We start from the raw sequence: 19,302 nt of genomic DNA, 5'->3' as shown, positions 1-19,302 counted from the left end.
AGGAAGGAAGGAAGGAAGGAAGGAAGGAAGGAAGGAAGGAAGGAAGGGAAGCAAAGCAGGATCCTGAGTCCCACCCCTGACCTATTTCAGAATCTGAAGGTTAAAAAGGATCCACAGGTGATTCATATGCACATTAAAAGTCTGAGAAGCAATGCCCTAAAACAATCATCAAGTAAATGGGCCTGCAACCACGTCTTCTGGGGGTGCTATTTTCCCAAGCAGAAAAAAGAACTTGATTAAAGACGACTTGATTTAAAAAAAATCAGAAAGTAGCTGTGACACCATAATTACAAATGCAACTAAAATACAATTGTGAAATGCAGCAATCAGTCTCATCATTAATACATTTCTAGTGGAATCAGCTGTACTCAAATATAGAGAATGATTCATTTTGGTTAATTTAGAAATTCTAGTCCCAGATGAACAAAGTCCTCTTGTATTCCTCCTGCTTTTCAAAATCTATAATGGTTCTGTGTAGCGGTTTTATACATATCAGAGGGCCTGAAAAATTATTCTATCTTTCAAGACAGACAGGAAATTTGTGTTAATGAAAACACAGATTTGTAAAGGAAATGACCTCTTTTTTTTAGATGTACCAGTGTTTAAAAACATCTCGCTATTCCGAAAGAAGATAGATTCTACTGGATTATAATGAAACAGATGAGACAAGCTGTTCTATTTTATGAGTATTGATTCCAACGAGACTTAAAAAATTGAAATCTAGAGGAATGAAATCAGGAGAAAAGCCTCCCCCTCTCAGAAAAACCCCCAAATCTCTTAACAACTTAAAAGAGAAAGACAGAGAGAAGGAAAAGACAGAAAAAAAAAAAAGAAAAGAAAGAAAGCAATGTAATCCCAACCACCAGATTGACCTGGAGCTCTGAAAAATACATACTAAATTTTCATTATTCCAAGACTTAGCTCATGCCTCAAAATTTTAAGTGTAGCTTCTTTGGGGAAATAAATGTGAAGACTACAAAAGCATCAGTGCATGTTTCTACACCCAGTGCAGTCAATTGGATTCTGCAGCTCTGGGCCCAGCGAGAGATAAATTTCATCCTGGCTTCCTCCTAGGCTGGGAGGAGCGTGCATGTGGCTTAGTAACTGATCTAGGAGCCTCCCCAGGTGTCTTCTGAGCTTTGAGTGCTACCCTTAGGAGGCTTCCGTGAAGAGTTTTGATAGGAAATTTCCTTCTCTGACCCCTATGATGCTTGTCAGTCTGTAAGATCGCTTAATTGGCCTAATTTTGTTACTTCTGATAGGCAGCATTTCTACACTCTAGGATTTTCAGGCATCTTGAACTAGAAACAAGATACAGAAAAAAGAAAATTCTTATTCAAGGTCTCCTGAGACAGCAAGGCTAGTCACTGAATCTATTTTTTGTTTTTTTTTCTAAACTAGAAGCTGAAATGACACGGGATCTGTTAAGATTCAAGATACTTGGTTTAAAAGGTTTAAAGTAATTCTATGGAGCTCATGAATTATTAATGACAATATGAAAAGCCAGCCTCTGCACAAAGAGCTGAGTTATAGCCCAAGTGCATTTAGTGATGAAAATACATAAGAAACCAATACAAGATTTCATGAAAACAAAGCAATGTTGTTCTGATGGATGAAAAATTCTGAACGGATACATAAAATTATGGATTAAAATTGGGGAAGAAAAGGCTGTTGGAAACAGAAGGGCATATGTACATTTTTAAAATATCTGAAAACCTGTCAAGACAGATTCCAGTAGACATTAGTCTAAATCATCACAGTAGGCTAATTTTCTTAGGCAAAAGGATTACAAATAGTATCAAAATGAAGATGAAATCCAAATATAGACGCTTCTCAATTTACAATGGGTTATATCCCAATAAACCTGTTGTTAAGTGGAAAATGTTGTAAATTAAAAATGCATTTAATGCCCCCATAAACTTATTGTAAAGTCGAAAAGTTGCAAGTTGAGCCATTGTAAGTCTAGATGCTCCTCTATTTGCAATGGAGTTACGTCCAGATAAACCAATTGTAAAGCTGAAAAACTGTAAGTTGAACCACTGTAAGTAGAGGACCATCTGTATGGAGGACTGTGACAAATGCTGAGAGTTGGCTGAAATAACATGGTGAGTATAATGTGTAATGTTAGGTATAACTGGATCACGGCTGTTCAGGAAGAATACTTTCTATTTTTTGGCATAACTCCATGATATGAGCCCTAGTAGGGTAGAAGTTTGCTCCTAAAACGGGAGTTACCATAGTGGAACTGTATGGGAAACAAGTCTGACATTCATGTTTCAAGAACAGTAGCAGCCAAGGTCGTTTGTCAGGGTTGCCCTGGAGTAACTGGAGGGCAGCCCCAGCTCCCATGTGACTCCAGAATTAGCAGTTGCCAGAGAATGGAAAAGAAGGAAGTGTTCTACCTCTTCTGCAGAATTATTCTACCTTCATTTCTATAGTCTGGTCTCTGTTTGAGAGCCTTCTGTGATCTCATGTCCTGGGTCTTATCTCTGGGTTTAAATAAGCCTGGCTCTGGTCATTCTAAAGCCATGGATATTGGGTATAGACTCTATCCACACCTTATTTTGAGCCTTCTTGCAAAATAGTGCAACCTAAGCAAAGTGAATTATAATGGACCAGAAATAGAAAAGTTCAGAGCTTTTACACAGTAGTCAAATGAAGAAAGTGGATTTCTTCTGCATAACTACCTCTTTGACCTTCTCTATTTTCCTAACTGTACAGAATTTCACCCTAGAAACCACAAACACATTTTGTGAGAGATAGGCATCTTGGACTGAACCAGATGTCTAAATTTCTACAGGCAACTTTTACACACCAGTTTTCATATCTGGGTTCCTGAAGGTCCACGGAGAGCAAGCTGACAATTTAACTCTTCTTGTTGTTTTAACAACTGTAACCAAGCATTTAGAAAAAGTTGTTTTGAGTTTTCTCTTGAGCAATGAAAAGATCAAAATGGCACATCTGTGTGATAGGGATGGGTACAAAGTAGCAAACAGGAGTGAGTTGCATATGCCTGAGTCAATGAGCAGGCCAAATAATCACTTGTTGCCTAATACATCTCCCACCCATATACCAATGGACAATCATTTCCTTCAGAGGAGCTGCTACTCATTTTTCCTAGGCTAAAATCTCTGTAACCAGCCTGAATCAAATAATGAGAAAGGAGAGAGAATGAGCAAACCAAACCCAATTAAATACAGGCCAGATGGTAAACGCTATGGATAAGATAAAGGGTCAAAGGATTAGGGAGAGTGTTAGGGGAAAGGGTGTTGTCCTTTTATATAGGGCAGTTGAAATGCAACATAAAAGAAAAAAAGCAGTCAGTCCTGCAATGCTCTGGAAGAGTGTTCCAGACAAAAAGTGCAAAGGCCCCAGGCAAGAAAAAGTTTGGTGGTTCTGAACACAGAAGGCCAATGTACCTGATGTATGGTGACGAAGGGAAAAGTTGCAAGATATGACACTAAATGTAGGTGGGCATCAGTTCATACAGGGTCTTGGTGAATAGTTTGGATTTTATTCTAAGGACAATGGGAGGTCTTTGGAGAATATGAAATAGGAATTGATAAATCTGATTTATATTTCTCTCTCTCTCTTTTTTTATGTGGGGTCTCATTCTGTTGTCCAGGCTGGAGTGCAATGGCATGATCTCAGCTCACTGCAACCTCTACCTCCTGGATTAAAGTGATTCTCCTGCCTCAGCCTCCCAACTAGCTGGGATTACAGGTACCTGGTACCATGCCCAGCTAATTTTTTAATTTTCATTAGAGACGGGGTTTCGCTATGTTGGCCAGGCTGGTCTTAAACTCCCGTGATTGATGTTTTTTAATATTCTGGCTGCTTGGGAAGAGAATGGATTTTTGGAACATATGAGTGGAAGCTTAGGAAGCTACTGCAATAGTGCAGTCAAAGAATGAAGAGACTTTATTTAGGAAACTGCAAGTACAGCTAGTGAGAAGCGGCAGGGTTTGGGACATTTATGAGGTAAAGATGACAGGATTTCCTGATGAATTTATATGTGTGGAACAAGAGAACTGGTTTTTAGCAGAAAGTGGCATTATTTTCTGAGGTGTGAAACATGACTAAGAAGAAAGTTGTTATGTGTGTGGAGGATGATGACAGTAGGGCAAATGGACATAAATAGTTGTGTTTTGAGTGTTTTACATGTTCAAGATGCCTGTTAGACATCTGGATAGGGATGCTCAGTAGTGAGCTGATGTACAAATATGAAGCCCAGGAAGATGATCAAGGCTGGTGGTAAAAATCTAGGAGCCGTCAGATAGTATTTAAGCCATGGAAGCAAGAAATCCTGCCTCAGGTGACTCCCAATATTCAGAAGTGCAACCAAAAAGGATAAGTGAGCACTGGGGAATGAGAAAAGAGAAAGAACAGCCCATACTGCAGGAGGAAACCAGATCGGTGCAGCTTCCTTTAAGCAAATGCCCCTAGAACCTCCATTGAAAAGAACTTTAAAAGCCAACTACTTCAGTCATCCAACTCATTTCAGTTTTTAAATACCCTATCACAAAGGGATAAACCATGCCTAAATCAGTTTACATGATCACTACAATATCCTAACCATTTAACATGATCTCTCCATAATCTTCCTAATAGGAGTTCAGGTCTAATGGGGAATACAATACTACAATGGGACAGGTTTTCATGGATAAATCTTAATACCGTTATATGGGGGAAAAGTCAAACTAAGAAAATTCTGAACTGTGAATAAGCTGCTTTTTAATTAAACACATGTCCCAAGACACAAAAAAGATAAGGTTGAAAGCTTTAACGTAGCTGATTATTCAGAAAAGATAAAAAAGGATGGCATGAAATATATGATGCAATCTAATTTCAATCTTATTCTGCATAAATGGCCAATAAAACACATGTGACAGATAATCGCTATGAAGAAAACTGGCTGGAGTAGGGGATTATTCCTTGGCAATATTCCATAACAATAATAACAAAGATTTATCTTTCATGCTCTCAACCAACCTGCAAATGTTTATAGGGAGAAACTGGAGACCATGAAACTGTACTGCAAGGATGACAAATACTTTATTATTACTGGGCAGGTGCTCTGGGAGAAAGCACTAATAGAATTTTATTGTTGAGGACTGAATTTCTCTGAATACATTCTGAAGGTGTGGAACTGAAATGGAAGAGGCTACATTATTAGTAATGCAATTCTAAAACCAGTTGCTTTAAGAATTCCATATTTTCAGCGTGCTGAATCTGATTATAGATCAGAGAATCCTAGCATTAAGACTTGTACTCTAATTCTTTTCTCTTAGCAAATCATAATCTTTTGGAACTCTCAGCATTCAATTACAAATATTTGTTGCCTGTATGATTTTTCTTCTGGTTGTAACATATTGTCATTCTTACAGGATAATAAGTTATAGGCTCTTTTGCACTTAATATTGGGATAATAATTATCACAGATATTTAACCTGTTATTTACAAAAACTACAATCTATTTTCCTCTACAATGATACCTCTATTCTCCCAACCAATTAAACTTCCTTTGGCCAATATTTGCAATATACTTATTCTTACAATTCATATTTATTCTTTAGCATGACATAATGAAAGTCCTTATTTGTTGTGAAATTAACACTGTGTTCCACTTCCCACTTGATTCCAAACTAAGAGACTGTTATTTTACAAACTAAAATTTATCTAGGACTTTCTTCAGAGACAGAGGAGAAGCACTCTCAACAGTCTTCTGTTTAAGTGATACTCCAGGTTAACTAACACTTGCTTCATTTTATAAATCAGGATCGGCAAACCAGACCCTGTGAGCCAAATCCAGCCCAGAGCTTGGAAAGGTAAATAAAGTCTGACTGCGACACAACCATGCCCATTTGCTTACTTATTATCTATAGCTACTTTTGCACTAGAGTTGAATAGTTGTGACACAGACCATATGGGCTCACAAACCCTAAAATATTTACCCTCTGTCCTCTTACAGAAAAAGTTTATCCACCCTTGTTCTAAAGCATAGTGACCAATGCCAACGGCAATGTGGACACACACAGCCAGTAGGTGCTCTCTAATACTCCTCTACATTTCTGCTCCAACAATTCATCTGTATGCCTCCAAGAACAGACTGTGCAATATTTGTGCCATTTATATTTATTATAACTATAATTTAATTAACTAGTAAATAAACTGATAAAATAAGTCTAAAAAATTGTTGGAAAGACTCAGGAGTAAACAAAATTGCTATTAGATGAGGCAAAGGTGTAACAACTGTGCAAGATTGTGAAAACATTGTAAATGTGCAGAGTATTTTTTCTTCACCAAAAAAACCCTCAAAACTAAAAATTATAAATAATACACAACTAAAGTGATTTGTGTAAAGGAAGATTACTCTGAACTCTGTACAACAGATAAATCATTGAAAGTATATAATGCATAGTAAAAACAAAGAACAAAAAGATAAATTATAATATTAAAAGATTGGCAGTAAAACTATATTGGTAAGCTTTAGATTAAACATATTTAAGGCATATATTTATCATTTTAGTAATTCCATCCTTTTAATTTTTTAAATATAAAATATGCCATACTTATAGAAAACTGCAAAACATATATGTTCCTTTTGGGTTTTTTTTGAGACTGACTTTTCTTCTTGTTGCCCAGGATGGAGTAAATGGCACGATCTTGGCTCATTGCAACATCCACCTCCCAGGTTCAAGTGATTCTCCTGCCTCAGCCTCCCGAGTAGCTGGGATTACAGGCACCCACCATCATGCCTGGCTAATGTTTTTGTATTTTTAGTAGAGACAGGGTTTCACCATGTTGGTCAGGCTGGTCTCCAACTTCTGACCTCAGGTGATCTGCCTGCCTTAGCCTCCCGAAGTGCTGGGATTACAGGTGTGAGCCACTGTGCCCAGCTTATGTTCCTTTTAATGTTACTGATATTTCAGAAGTTCTCCAAGTTCCCCCTCCCCAATCACAATTCCTTCCCTTCTCCCGAGACATAATTCAATATCTGGAGTACCCAGAAGTGTCCAACCCTTGTTTGGTATACTACATTCAAATATTTTCAGCTGAAATAAAATAATAGATACTTGGTTAACAATTGAGCCATTTTCTTCATTGAATTACCATCAATATCAATAAACTTTAGAGTTCTGATATCTAATATTTTTAACTTGGACTTGATCAAGAAATTAATTTTTACCTACTAAGTTTATGCAGGAGTCATGTTCAGTGATGGAACTCATCATAATGTTCATTCATTGATCCTAACAAGGCACAATTAAGTATGTAAGATTTACTAAAAATAAATTTCAGTAGACTTCCAAAAACCATTATTTATAAATCATTAGAGATTCTCTACATTGGTAGCAATTTCTCAGAGAGATACAGAGAAAAAGAGAGACAGACAGAGAAAGAGAGAATGCACTTTAGTAATTCAAACTAATATTGATAGGTAAAGGTTATCTCAAATAGATAAAAATTTGAAATTGTTAAATATTTTTAAAACCATTAGATGACCTCTAAATATACAGAAAAGACAAACTTGTGTATTAAAGTGTTGAATTATTAAAAGTTTTAGCTGTAGTAGTTAACAAAAGAAGATTCCATTAAATACAGTGTCAATGATATGTATGTAAACTGATTAGTCTGAAGTGCTTAAAAACATTTTAAAAATTGTTATTCCCCTTTAGTTTACATCACTAATTTTTACTACAAGAAAGAGTGTTGCTGAACAAAGTAAATTATAGCTCAGATGTTGCTGAGTTCCAAATTAGTATATTTCCAATGTAATAAAATCCAAATCTGAGAGGTTTTAAAATATCCATAGTCTGTTGTAAGGAGGGAAGACTTAACTATAAAACGTAGGAAATCGAAGTCACATTGCCCAAAGACAGCAATTTTAGCATCACTGTTGATGGGTTAAATAGATGTTGTGGTATGCCTAAATAAGATGTGGCAATACACTTAATGATGTATTCTATTGCAAAGTGCTTAACTTGAACTCATCAGGCCTTTATCTAAAGTTCAACTTGCAAGAATATAGAGGATAAAGAAACAGGATAAATGATATAAGGAGGTAACAGACAAATCCAGAAGCTGGGGCATTCTGAGGAACACCTGTCCGTGTCTCTTCAACAAAGAATTTTGTTGGATTAGGCTGGGCACGGTGGCTCATGTCTGCAATCCCAGCATTTTGGGAGGCCAAGGCAGGCAGATCACTTGAGGTCAGGAGTTTGAAACCAGCCTGGCCAACATGGTGAAACCCCGTCTCTACTAAAAATACAAAACAATTAGCCAGGCGTGGTGGTCCGCACCTGTAATCCCAGCTACTTGGGAGGATGAGGCAGAAGAAGTGCTTGAACCTGGGAGGTGGAGGCTGCAGTGAGCCGAGATTGCACCACTGCACTCCAGCCTGGGCAACAGAACAAGACTCCATCTCTAAATAAATAAATAAATGAATAAAAGAACTTTGCTGGATTAAAAAAAACTTAAGGGACATATCATCCAGACATAGTGTGTAATCCTAAATCAGGTCTTGCCTAGACACATCAGCTGTGAAACATTCCTTGGGCTCACAAATGGAAATGTGGTATGTATGAGATGAGACAAAAATCTACTGAGATGGAAGGATAAAGATTATTGATTTAAAAAAGTAGGTTAGAATGCTCTATGTAAAATATTATTTCATACTGTCCTTCTGGTTTAAAAATGTGTGTATATAGACATAGAGAAAGTCTAGCTTTAACAATGATGACCTTAGGTGGTAAGAATGTGATCACTGGAAGTCCTAGATAGTGGAATCAGAGAAGAGAAAAAAATAACATACAAATTGGGAAAGAAAAAGTCAAATTATCCTTGTTTATAGGTGATATGATCTGAATATTTAGAAAAAGCTAAAGATGCCACTAAAAATACTATTAGAACTGATAAACAAATTCAGTAAAGTTAGAGGATACAAAATCAACATTTCTATATGCCAACAGCACACAATCTGAAAAAGAAATCAAGAAAGTAATCCCATTTATAATAGCTACAAATATAAAAAGATACCTGGGAATAAACTTAACCAAAGAAGTGAAAGATCTCTACAATAAAAACTATAAAACACTGATGCAAGAAATTGAAAATACAAAAAAGTGGAAAGATACTCCATGTTCATGGATTGGGAGAATCAGTACTGTTAAAATGTCCAGACTTCCCAAAGTGGTCTACAGATTCAATGCAATCTCTATGAAAATACCAGTAATACTCTTTACAGAAATAGAATAAATAATCCTGAAGTTTATATTGAACCACAAAAAACCTACAGTAGCCAAAGCCATCCTGAGCAAAAAGAAAAAACACTTGAGGAATCACACTACCTAATTTCAATTATATTACAAAGCTATAGTGACCAAAACAGCTATAGTAACCAAAACAGCTATAGTAAAAAAAGCTATAGTAACCAAAACTGTACTGGCATAAACATAGACCAGTGGAACAGAATAGAGAACTCAGAAATAAATTCATACATCTACAGCGAATTCATTTGCAACAAAAGTGCCAAGAACATTGATATGGTTTGGCTGTGTCCCCACCTAAATCTCATCTTGAACTGTAGTTCCCATAATCCCCACATGTCATGTGAAGGACCTGGTGGGAGGTAATTGAATCATGGGGACAATTACCCTCATACTATTCTTGTGATACTGAATGAGTTCTCACAAGATCTGATGGTTTTATAAGGGACTTTTCCTTGCTTGGCACATCTCTTGCATGATGCCATGTGAAGAAAGACGTGTTTGCCTCCCCTTCCACCATGTTTGTAAGTTTCCTGAGGCTTCCCCAGCCATGTGGAACTGTGAGTCAATTAAACTCCTTTCCTTCATAAATTTCCCAGTCTTGGGCAGTTCTTTATAGCAGTGTGATAATGGGCTAACACAAACTTACACTGGGGAAAGATCTCTTCAATAAATGTTCTGGGAAAGTTGGGTACCCATATGCAGAAGAATGAAACTAGACCTTTATCTCTCACCATACACAGAAATCAAAATCAAAATGGATTAAAGACTTAAATCTAAGACTTCAAACTATGAAACTACTACAAGAAAACGTTGGAGAAACTCTCCAGGAAATTGGTCTGGGCAAAGACCTCTTGAGTAACACCCTAGAGGCAGAAGCAAACAATGCAAAAATGAACAAATGGAATCATATCAAGTTAAAAAGCTTCTGTGCAGCAAAAGAAACAATCAACAAAATGAAGAGAGAATCCACAGAATGGGAGAAAATATTTGCAAGCTATCAATCTGACAAGAGATAAATAACCAGAGCATATAAGGAGCTCAAACAACTCAACAGGAAAAAATGTAAAATTTGAATTTAGAATAGGCAAAAGATCTAAATAGAGATATCTTGAAAGATGACATACAAATGGCAAACAGGTATATGAAAAGGTACTCAACATCACTGATCATCAGAGAGATGGAAATCGAAACTACAATGAGAGATCATCTCACCCCAGTTAAAATGACTTTTATCTAAAAGGCAGGAAAGAACTAATGCTGGTGAGGATGTGGAGAAAAGGGAACTCGTGTACACTGTTGGTGGGAATGTAAATTAGTACAGCCACTATGGAGAACGGTATGGGAATACCTCAAAAAACTAAAAATAGAGTTATCATATGATCTAGCAATTCTACTGCTAGGTATACACCCAAAATAAAGAAAATCATTACATCAAGGAGATATCTGCATTCCCATGTTTACTGCAGCACTATTCACAATAGTCAAGATTTGTAAGCAACTGAAGAGTCCATCAATAGACGAATGGATAATGAAAATGTGGTACATATACACAGCGGAGTTCTATTCAGCCATGAAAAAGAACGAGATCCTGTCATTTGCAACAACATGTATGGAACTGGAGGACAATGCGTTAAGTATTAGTTAAAATAAGCCAGGCACAGAAAGACAAACTTCACATGTTCTCACCCATTTGTGAGCGCTAAAAATTAAAACAATTAAACTTACGGAGATAGATGGTAGTAGAGGTGATTGGGAAGTGGGGATAGTTAATAAGTACAAAAATATAGTTAGATAGAATGAATAAGAGCATAACAGCTAGTATTTTTCAGCACAACAGGGTGACTACATTTAAGTGTACAATAAATTACTACATAGTAATTACTACACAGTAATTTGTTGCACAATTAAAAATAACTAAAAGCATATAATTGGAATGTTTGTAACAAAAAGAAATGATAAATATTTGAGGTGATGAATATCTCATTTACCCTGATGTGATCATTACCATAAAAATTAAAAATTAAAATTAAAAAGTCATCATTTTATATTTGCTTGTAGTATTTTCTGTTTTTTTACAATACACATGTACTGCTTCTATAATAATAGTTTCTATGGAAAATTTGTGACTTTTCTGTGGTATCAATAGATCCATTCATAATGGTTAATCATAGAAAATTTGTTAGAAAAAAGACAGATATTGGCATGAGTGGAAGCTAAAGGGAAACTGGGGGTTTACATAAAAAGATCTCAACTTCAATTCCTTGACTCTTTATAATGCTTTGAATTTATCAAGATACATTTACTGCCTTTCATGTCATTTCACAGACAAAATGCTGTGCATTAAAAATGTTGTCTTGACTTTTTCTCACCAGAGGCATTACAGTTCTTCTCATTATTATTAGATAGCTCAGTATAAGATGTACTTTGCTAAATAAACTCACAATGCATGAAGAATTCTAGATACCTCTGCATAATAATCAACCTGTTTCTTTTTCACCAGGAAGGGTCAAGCTTAATGGTTGTTAGGATCACCACTATATATGCAAATTGGATTCCTACAAAATAAGCAACCATTTTAGAATATATATATTCACACTCTAATTGCCTTAAAAGTGAGTCGAGGAACATAAAAATTACTTTCACTAACAGAGTACTCAATTTCAGTTGAATATACAACAAACCAAGTTCATATCATTTATTTCCAATTTCTTACATTATATTATTTGAGAACTGTTCACATTTTAAATTTAAGACTGATCTTTCAAAAGTCCAACTTTTTAAAAAATGGAATATCACTTGGGATATTTAACAGTTACTTATTTAGGTCAGAGTTGATTAGATCTGGAGGTTAAAAATGTACGAGTTTGAAGCCTACCTCTGGTTGGCTGCATAACCTTAGGCAAGTTATCTAGCCTAGCTAAATCTCAGTTTTGTTTTGTTTTTTCAATCTATAAAATGGAGAAAACACTGCTTACCTCAGAGTGTTGTGATGATTAGATGAGATTATGCTGCCTGTTACATAGCAGGCATTCAATAAATATCCATGACAATGATGGTGATGACTCTCATAATCCTGACATGTGATTCCAGTCTGATACATCCCAAGAACATTGAGGATGCTCCTTTACATCTCCACACAGATGTCTGATAGGTATCTCAGTTTTCACAGACATAGCAGGACTACTGCTCCCACTTCAGCCTGCTTCTCCCCTGGGGCCCCCATCTCAGTAGATGGCATTATCAGTAACCTAGGAGTCATTTTTCAGGACCTCAACCTAGCAGTCATCTCTATCCTTTTTCACACACGGCAGCAAATTCCTATGAGCTCTGTCTTCAATCTATTTTGATCCAACCACTTGCATAGGTCTATCACTACCACACCAGTCCAAGCCAGCATCATCTTTAGCCTGGGCAACTGCAAAGACTCATGCTATAGCTCCCTGTTTTCATTGGTGTCCTCCTGACTCCTTTAGTCTATTTCTCACTCTGCTGCCAGAGTGAATCTTTAAAATGTAACCCAGGTGATGTCACTTCCCTGCTCAAAAAACCCTTCAATGGCTCCCCATCACACATAGAACAAAATTCAAACCCCTTCCCTGCCCAAAAGATCCTAAGTGATAGGACTTCTGCCAATCTCATCTCCTAGCACCTTCCTCCTCACTCGCTCAGCTGCAGCCATTCTGGCCTCCTTTGCTATTCCACGAGCATCTTCAGATGGGAAGACACACCTCTGCTTCTGCACCCTTAGATATGCCAGCCCTTTTGTGTGAGGCATTCCTTCCCCAGATAGCTGCATGGCATTGCAACTCACTCCTCTGCTCAAGTATCAGGCTTTCCCTGGACACTCCATCAAAAGCACCTCCATAGCTCTGTTTCATTTTTCTGTATGGCACTGTCATGACTTATTTTATATGTGTGTGTATATACACGTACCTTTATGTATATAAATTCATTTATAGTTTGTCTCCCAATTCATACATAAAGTCAATAAAGGTGAAGCCTTCGGTTTTATTCACTGCTGGATTCCCATTGTCAGGAATGGTGCTTAGTACCTTGTAGGTATTAAAGAAACACTTTTCGATACATGGGGAGTTTTTCTTGTGTTAAAATTGGTTTGGATTGGCTGGGCCTGGTGGCTCACGACTGTAATCCAGCACTTTGGGAGGCCAAGGCAGGTGGATCACGAGGTCAGGAGTTCGAGACCAGTCTGACCAACATGGTGAATCCCCATCTCTACTAAAAATACAAAAATTAGCCGGGTGTGGTGGTGAGCGCCTGTAATTCCAGCTACTCAAGGGGCTGAGGCAGGAGAATTGCTTGAACCTGGGAGGTGGAGGTGGCAGTAAGCCGAGATCGTGCCACTGCACTCCAGCCTAGAGCGAGACTCTGTCTCAAAAAAAAAAAAAGAAAAGTGGTTTGGATTTGGCCAAGTACTCCAATCACTACCAGAATGAACCCTAAACAAAAAAGCAAGAAAGAAGTTACATAGGATTAGTTCTTTTATATTCCCTATACCTTGGAGAAACGTGACAGATTTAAGTTTGAAAACTGGGGTCATAAAATTCTTTATTTTTACTCAGGAAACCGAGTAAAATCTTTTATTTAGGAAATCTAGGAGGAGTGTAACAGAAATAGCTCCTTTTATTTCATCAGGGTGCTGGAAGATGTAAGTATTTAAAGCAACACAAAAAGCTTCTGCATTTAAAATAATCAAATGATTACTTGAATGAAATATTTTGTAATAAGTGAAAAGAGAAAATTTTCCCTGGTTTTATTTATTACTACATGGTTCTATATAAACAAATTATGATATTATAGGATACAATTGTTTTGAGACAAAAAGGAAAACATTCATATCAGAGGCTGGGTGAGGTGGCTGGCCAGGCATAGTGGCTCAGGCCTGTAATCCCAGCTCTAACGGAGGCTGAGGCAGGTGGATCACTTGAGTTTAGGAGTTCAACAATGGCCTGGACAACATCGCAAAAGCCCATCTCTACTAAAAATACAAAAATTAGCCAGTGTGGTAGCACGCGCCTGTAGTGCCAGCTACTCAGGAAGTTGAGGCAAAAGAATTGCTTGAACCCAGGAGGCAGAGGTTGAAGTAAGCTGAAATAGTGCCACTGCACTAAAGCCCAGGTGACAGAGTGAGACTCTGTCTCAAAAAAAAAAGAGGCACATCAGAATGTTAACAAGCTAAAAAATAATTCCTTCCCTCAACAATTCTTTTATAGAAATCCCAAACTGTGGCTAAATGGTTTGGCACAGCTAAATACATGGAACTTAAATTCACCAGAAAAATGAAGCTGCTTTAACGTACTGTATGCTTAAATTATGACGGCTAATTATTTTATTGTAAAATAAAATATTTTACAATAAAACTGTTGAATCCAATTAATACAAAGCAGTATATGAATAAAATTCCAGTAGGTAACCCTCTGAATCTCTATGACTTTATCTGTGCTGTTTTTATGGCACTTAATCACCTGTTATCTTTTATTTTCAGGTAGTGGCATTTTTAGACGTGGGATTTTTGTGTTTCATCTTTGCAGCCTCCTATAGTGTTAGCACAATGACTGGACTACTCAATACATGTTTTCTGAATGAAAGGATGAATGAATAATGTGGAGGGTTAAACTTGGGGAATAACGGCAGCAAACACTGCATACATACAATGAATATGTATTTGGAGGGCTCTAAATAAATCTAATTACTGCTTTTTTATATCATATCCTACGAGAGAATGTACAGAGACTTAGATACATCTATAAATGTCATTTATGTGCACTCTATTTTGCATCCCAGTAATGATCACAACTGTAATAAAGTAATCATCCATGTAGTCATTTCTTAAGTCTGTCTTCTTCACTTTAAATCCTAGAGGGTAAGGGCTGCATCTGGCTTCTGAGAGCTTCAGCATCTCACAATAGTGGGGGCCCAATAAATACATTTTGAAATAATGAATGCAGTTAGGAATGTGCCACTATATAACTTGCAAATGACTGGGCCCTGTTTTAGCTGAGTTTACCAGGCTTCTCACAGCTTCACAGAATCTAACCATTTATTTTTCATTGGTTTTAGGATGCACACTTTTTCACATGCATCTTACAGATGATAGTGTCTTCGTATCATGGATAATTTAAATAAAAGTATTTTTTTCTTTCTGAGTATTACGTAAAATAAGTCTTAAGAAATGATAGTATTTTCCAATCAATGAAATATGGTTATTGTTAATTTCATTTTAATATGGAAAGACAAAAACTTCAAGTACTCACATCAATTAAATCAGAAAGATCATGAATATAATACTTGAAAACTGAGGCATTGGTGGCTTCAAGTGTTAGGAGATATTCGTTCCGTGCCTTAATTGATTTTAGCTTATTTTCCGAATATTTTGCTTGTCTCTGGAATGAAGGAGATCCAGGCAGTGGGAAAAAACGCAAAGTCATTTTTAATCAAGACAGAGAAACATACATGAATTTTTATTAACTTTAACAATTTATTCCACATATACAAATGACCCTCAAAGTCCTTTGCCAAAAGACATTTTGAATCTGATTTAAATAGCAAACTAAAATTACCCAGCTATGGGGAATAACAACAATGTATTTGGGCTTCAGGCCCATTTGTAATGAAATCTCCTTGTTAATATTCAAGTTCTCCACACTGTGTATTGAATACTCGGCATTCACCACTAAATGATGTCCAGCTGTTATTACATGATTTTTACATTTCTTAAACATTTCTCATTCCCATGAGAGGAAATGCATGTCATTTCACAATAATTTACAATGTGTGGATATCAGCTATTGCATCAGTGTTCTTAGTATTGTCTCCTCAAATGAAGGCAGAGGAGTTCTGCTATCTCTTTTCACTTACTTTTTCTTTCATTTTTTCAATTTTCTTTACAGAGCTTCGCCGTTGATGTCTCTCCTCTAGTCGAATATGGAAGACTGGATCACCAGATCTTCCAATTTGCTTTTCCTCTTGTTTTTCAGCCTCTTTCAGCTTGCTCTCTGCACTGATGCTCTCTGCATGATACATATGGTATGTTTTCATCACCTGTGGAAAAGTGACCCAAATCATTACAAGATGTCTGTCTGTAATTGAGAGAGTGAATGGGAACCATTTATAGGACATATACGATATACATGCCACCTTCCAAATGGCAGAGGGGAAAGTCAAATTGTCGGTAAAATAAGTGAATTATGGACTACTGCTTCTACATAAAGCACACAGAAATATGCAAATTCATCTGCCAGGAAAAGGCACTTAGGGGGCAGGATTTGATGAAAAAATGATTTACAGAGTCTTATGCATACTTTTCAGTGTACTTCAAAAGTTCTCGTTAGCTTAAAAGTATTTCTGTAAAATCTCCTCTACATTATTAATTTGCAGAATAAACCATTTATTCATGGATCAATTTTAGCCCAACCCAAATCCAAATTCGTACAGTCTTTATTAAAGGAATTTTATTGCATAAAATCTATTTGTCAAAGTAAAAAATGGAAATATTAAGGTTCATACATAGTTTTAGTTGAAAAAACATTGTTTTTCTGACCACAAAGTAATACTTTATGTTCAATGTAGAAAACATTTATTTTCTTAAAAAAACAAACAAACAAAAACAAAACAAACAAAAAAATAGGCCAGGCGTACTGGCTCATGTCTGTAATCCTGGCACTTTGGGAGGCCAAGGCAGACAGATCACTTGAGGTCAGGAGTTTGAGACTAGCCTGGCCAACATGGTGAAATCCTGTATCTACTAAAAATACAAAACATTAGCCAACTGTAGTGGCGCACCTGTAATCCAGCTACTCGAGTGGCTGAGGCAGGAGAATCGCTTGAACTTGGGAGGAGGAGGTTGGAGTGAGCTGAGATTGTGCCACTGTACTCTAGCCTGGTTGACAAAGTGAGACTCCATCTCAAATAATAATAATAATAATAATAATAATAAAAATAAAAAGCAATCAAAGATAATCACTGACAAGATTTTAGTATAAAGCCTTCCAGTCTTTTCTCTATGAAAACACACACACACACACACACACACACACACACAGACACACACACACTTCTTCCTTTAAAAATGCCATATATGGCTGGCTACCGTAGTGAGGGGATGTCAGTTAAAATTAAGGGCAGGGCACGGTGGCTTCACGCTTGTAATCCCAGCACATTTTGCAGGCCACGGTGGGAGGACTGCTTGAGCCTAACTAAGAGTTTGAGACCCGCCCGAGCAACACAGCGGGACCCTGTCTCTATAAAAATAAAAAAATTAGCTGGGCCTGGTGGTGTGCACCTGTAGAGCCAGCTACTTGGGAGGCTGGGGTGAGGGGATTGCTTGAGCCCGGGAGATGGAGGTGGCAGTGAGCTGAGATTGTGCCACTGCACTCCAGCCTGGGTGACAGAGTGAGACCTTGCCTCAAACAAATAAAATAAATAAATAAATAAATAAATAAAATAAAATGCCATATATGATTTCTCGCTTTAAAAAACTGAGACCATCCTACATTTATAATTTTTAGATTACAATGTCCTTTGTCACTTATATATCAGCACATTTTCCTATATCATTAAATATTCTTCTAAACATAATTTTCAGTGCTACATAGTATTTTTCTATATGACTGTGCCATAACTTAATTCCCCATTGTTAAAAATTTAAGGATATTTCAGCTATTTGCTTTATAAAGTTGTGTTAAAAACCTTTGATGTATATCTAATTTCTTCTCTTAGAAATGATATATGTAATTTGAATTTTAATAAATTTAGGAATATATAGAACATAAAAATTTCACAAGGTATTAAAACTTATAGAATGAATCCTCAATTATTACACATTTTGGCTATATTATTGTTACAAAAAATGTTTGTGTACAAAATTGTGTCATATTTCTTAGGACAAATTTTTAGAAATAGAATTGCAGGGTTAGAGAATATGCACATTTTTGAGACTTAGCAAAATATTGCCAATTTTAAACTCGGCTAATTAAAACAAACTGGTCTATAGTGGTATCTCTGAAAGTATTTCAGACAACATAGGTGCTTAATAAATATTTTCTCAAATAATAAACAAGCTATTCATTGTTTTTCTAATAGTATCTATAAATCTGTATGTAATCTCTGTATTCTTAGGTACAGGAGAATAACAGTCACAGATTTCAGAGTCACAGATTTTACCTGAAAATCATAATTTTTCCAATATAATTTCAATATGTTTTCAGATGTCAGACATCTGGGTGAATTTGAAAACCTGTGTATTTTGAGCACAATTATACTCCTTAAAAGAAACAACACATGTAAGGTGTGATGACTCCAATGCAAAGGATGTGTCGAGGAGCACACCCGAACTCAGCAACCAATGCTAAGCATTTGTGGCAGTACTTTCTTATAAATGATGTCAAATTCTCATCCCGAGAAGACAGACTTCATTTCATATGCAAATAACCACACGTTACTCAGAGCCAATTTTATAACTAAGGTGTAAGAAGTTGAGAATAATGCAATGTTTTCAAGTAATGAATTTGATTTTTCTTATTTCAAGAGATGAGTTTTCAAATGGTTTGATACCGGAAGCATCACTGGAATAAATATATTTATTTAGGTTAATCCATTTGAAATTGCTGCTTCTGTAAGTTATTAAAAAGGTGGAAAATCAGTACTTTCTTATGGTTCAACTTAACATATGTTCTCTAGATGACTATTTTGAAGAGTAAAACACGGGGTTAACAAAGAACCTTTACTTAGTTTCATAATATCTGATGATGGCTTTCCTTAAAAATGTAAGCTAGTAAATCAGGTCAAAGGCATTACAGAGCCAGAACAAAGTTAGGGCTAAACTATAAAGCACTGGCAGCTTTTTCTGAGCCATGTGTAATTGGAAAGTTGTCTGTTTTTAATAATTATTGAACCTGTCTGGGAGAAGCTTGGTTGGCTACTCCAGTTTAAAAGAAAAATAAAATAGCAGTAGGAAGCAGCTGAGCAGCTGGGAAATGAAAAGGGAGTCACCCTGCAGCTGGGCAAACAGCAA

General features: G+C 36.4%; 1 protein-coding gene across 1 annotated transcript in view; it reads right to left on the bottom strand.

Annotated features, from left to right (window-relative positions):
• The window catches only part of SRGAP1 (SLIT-ROBO Rho GTPase activating protein 1), a 330,478-nt gene that overhangs the window by 93,182 nt on the left and 217,994 nt on the right, over positions 1–19,302 (bottom strand). The window contains exons 5-6 of the mRNA XM_023225129.2: positions 16,149–16,331; positions 15,545–15,673 (exon numbers count right to left, since the gene is read on the bottom strand). Of these exons, the coding sequence (XP_023080897.1) occupies positions 15,545–15,673; positions 16,149–16,331 (312 nt within the window). The remainder of the gene's footprint in view (positions 1–15,544; positions 15,674–16,148; positions 16,332–19,302) is intronic.

Source organism: Piliocolobus tephrosceles, chromosome 10 (assembly GCF_002776525.5).
Source record: "Piliocolobus tephrosceles isolate RC106 chromosome 10, ASM277652v3, whole genome shotgun sequence".
Lineage (NCBI taxonomy): Eukaryota > Metazoa > Chordata > Mammalia > Primates > Cercopithecidae > Piliocolobus > Piliocolobus tephrosceles.
This window is presented reverse-complemented; position numbering and strand designations above follow the sequence as displayed.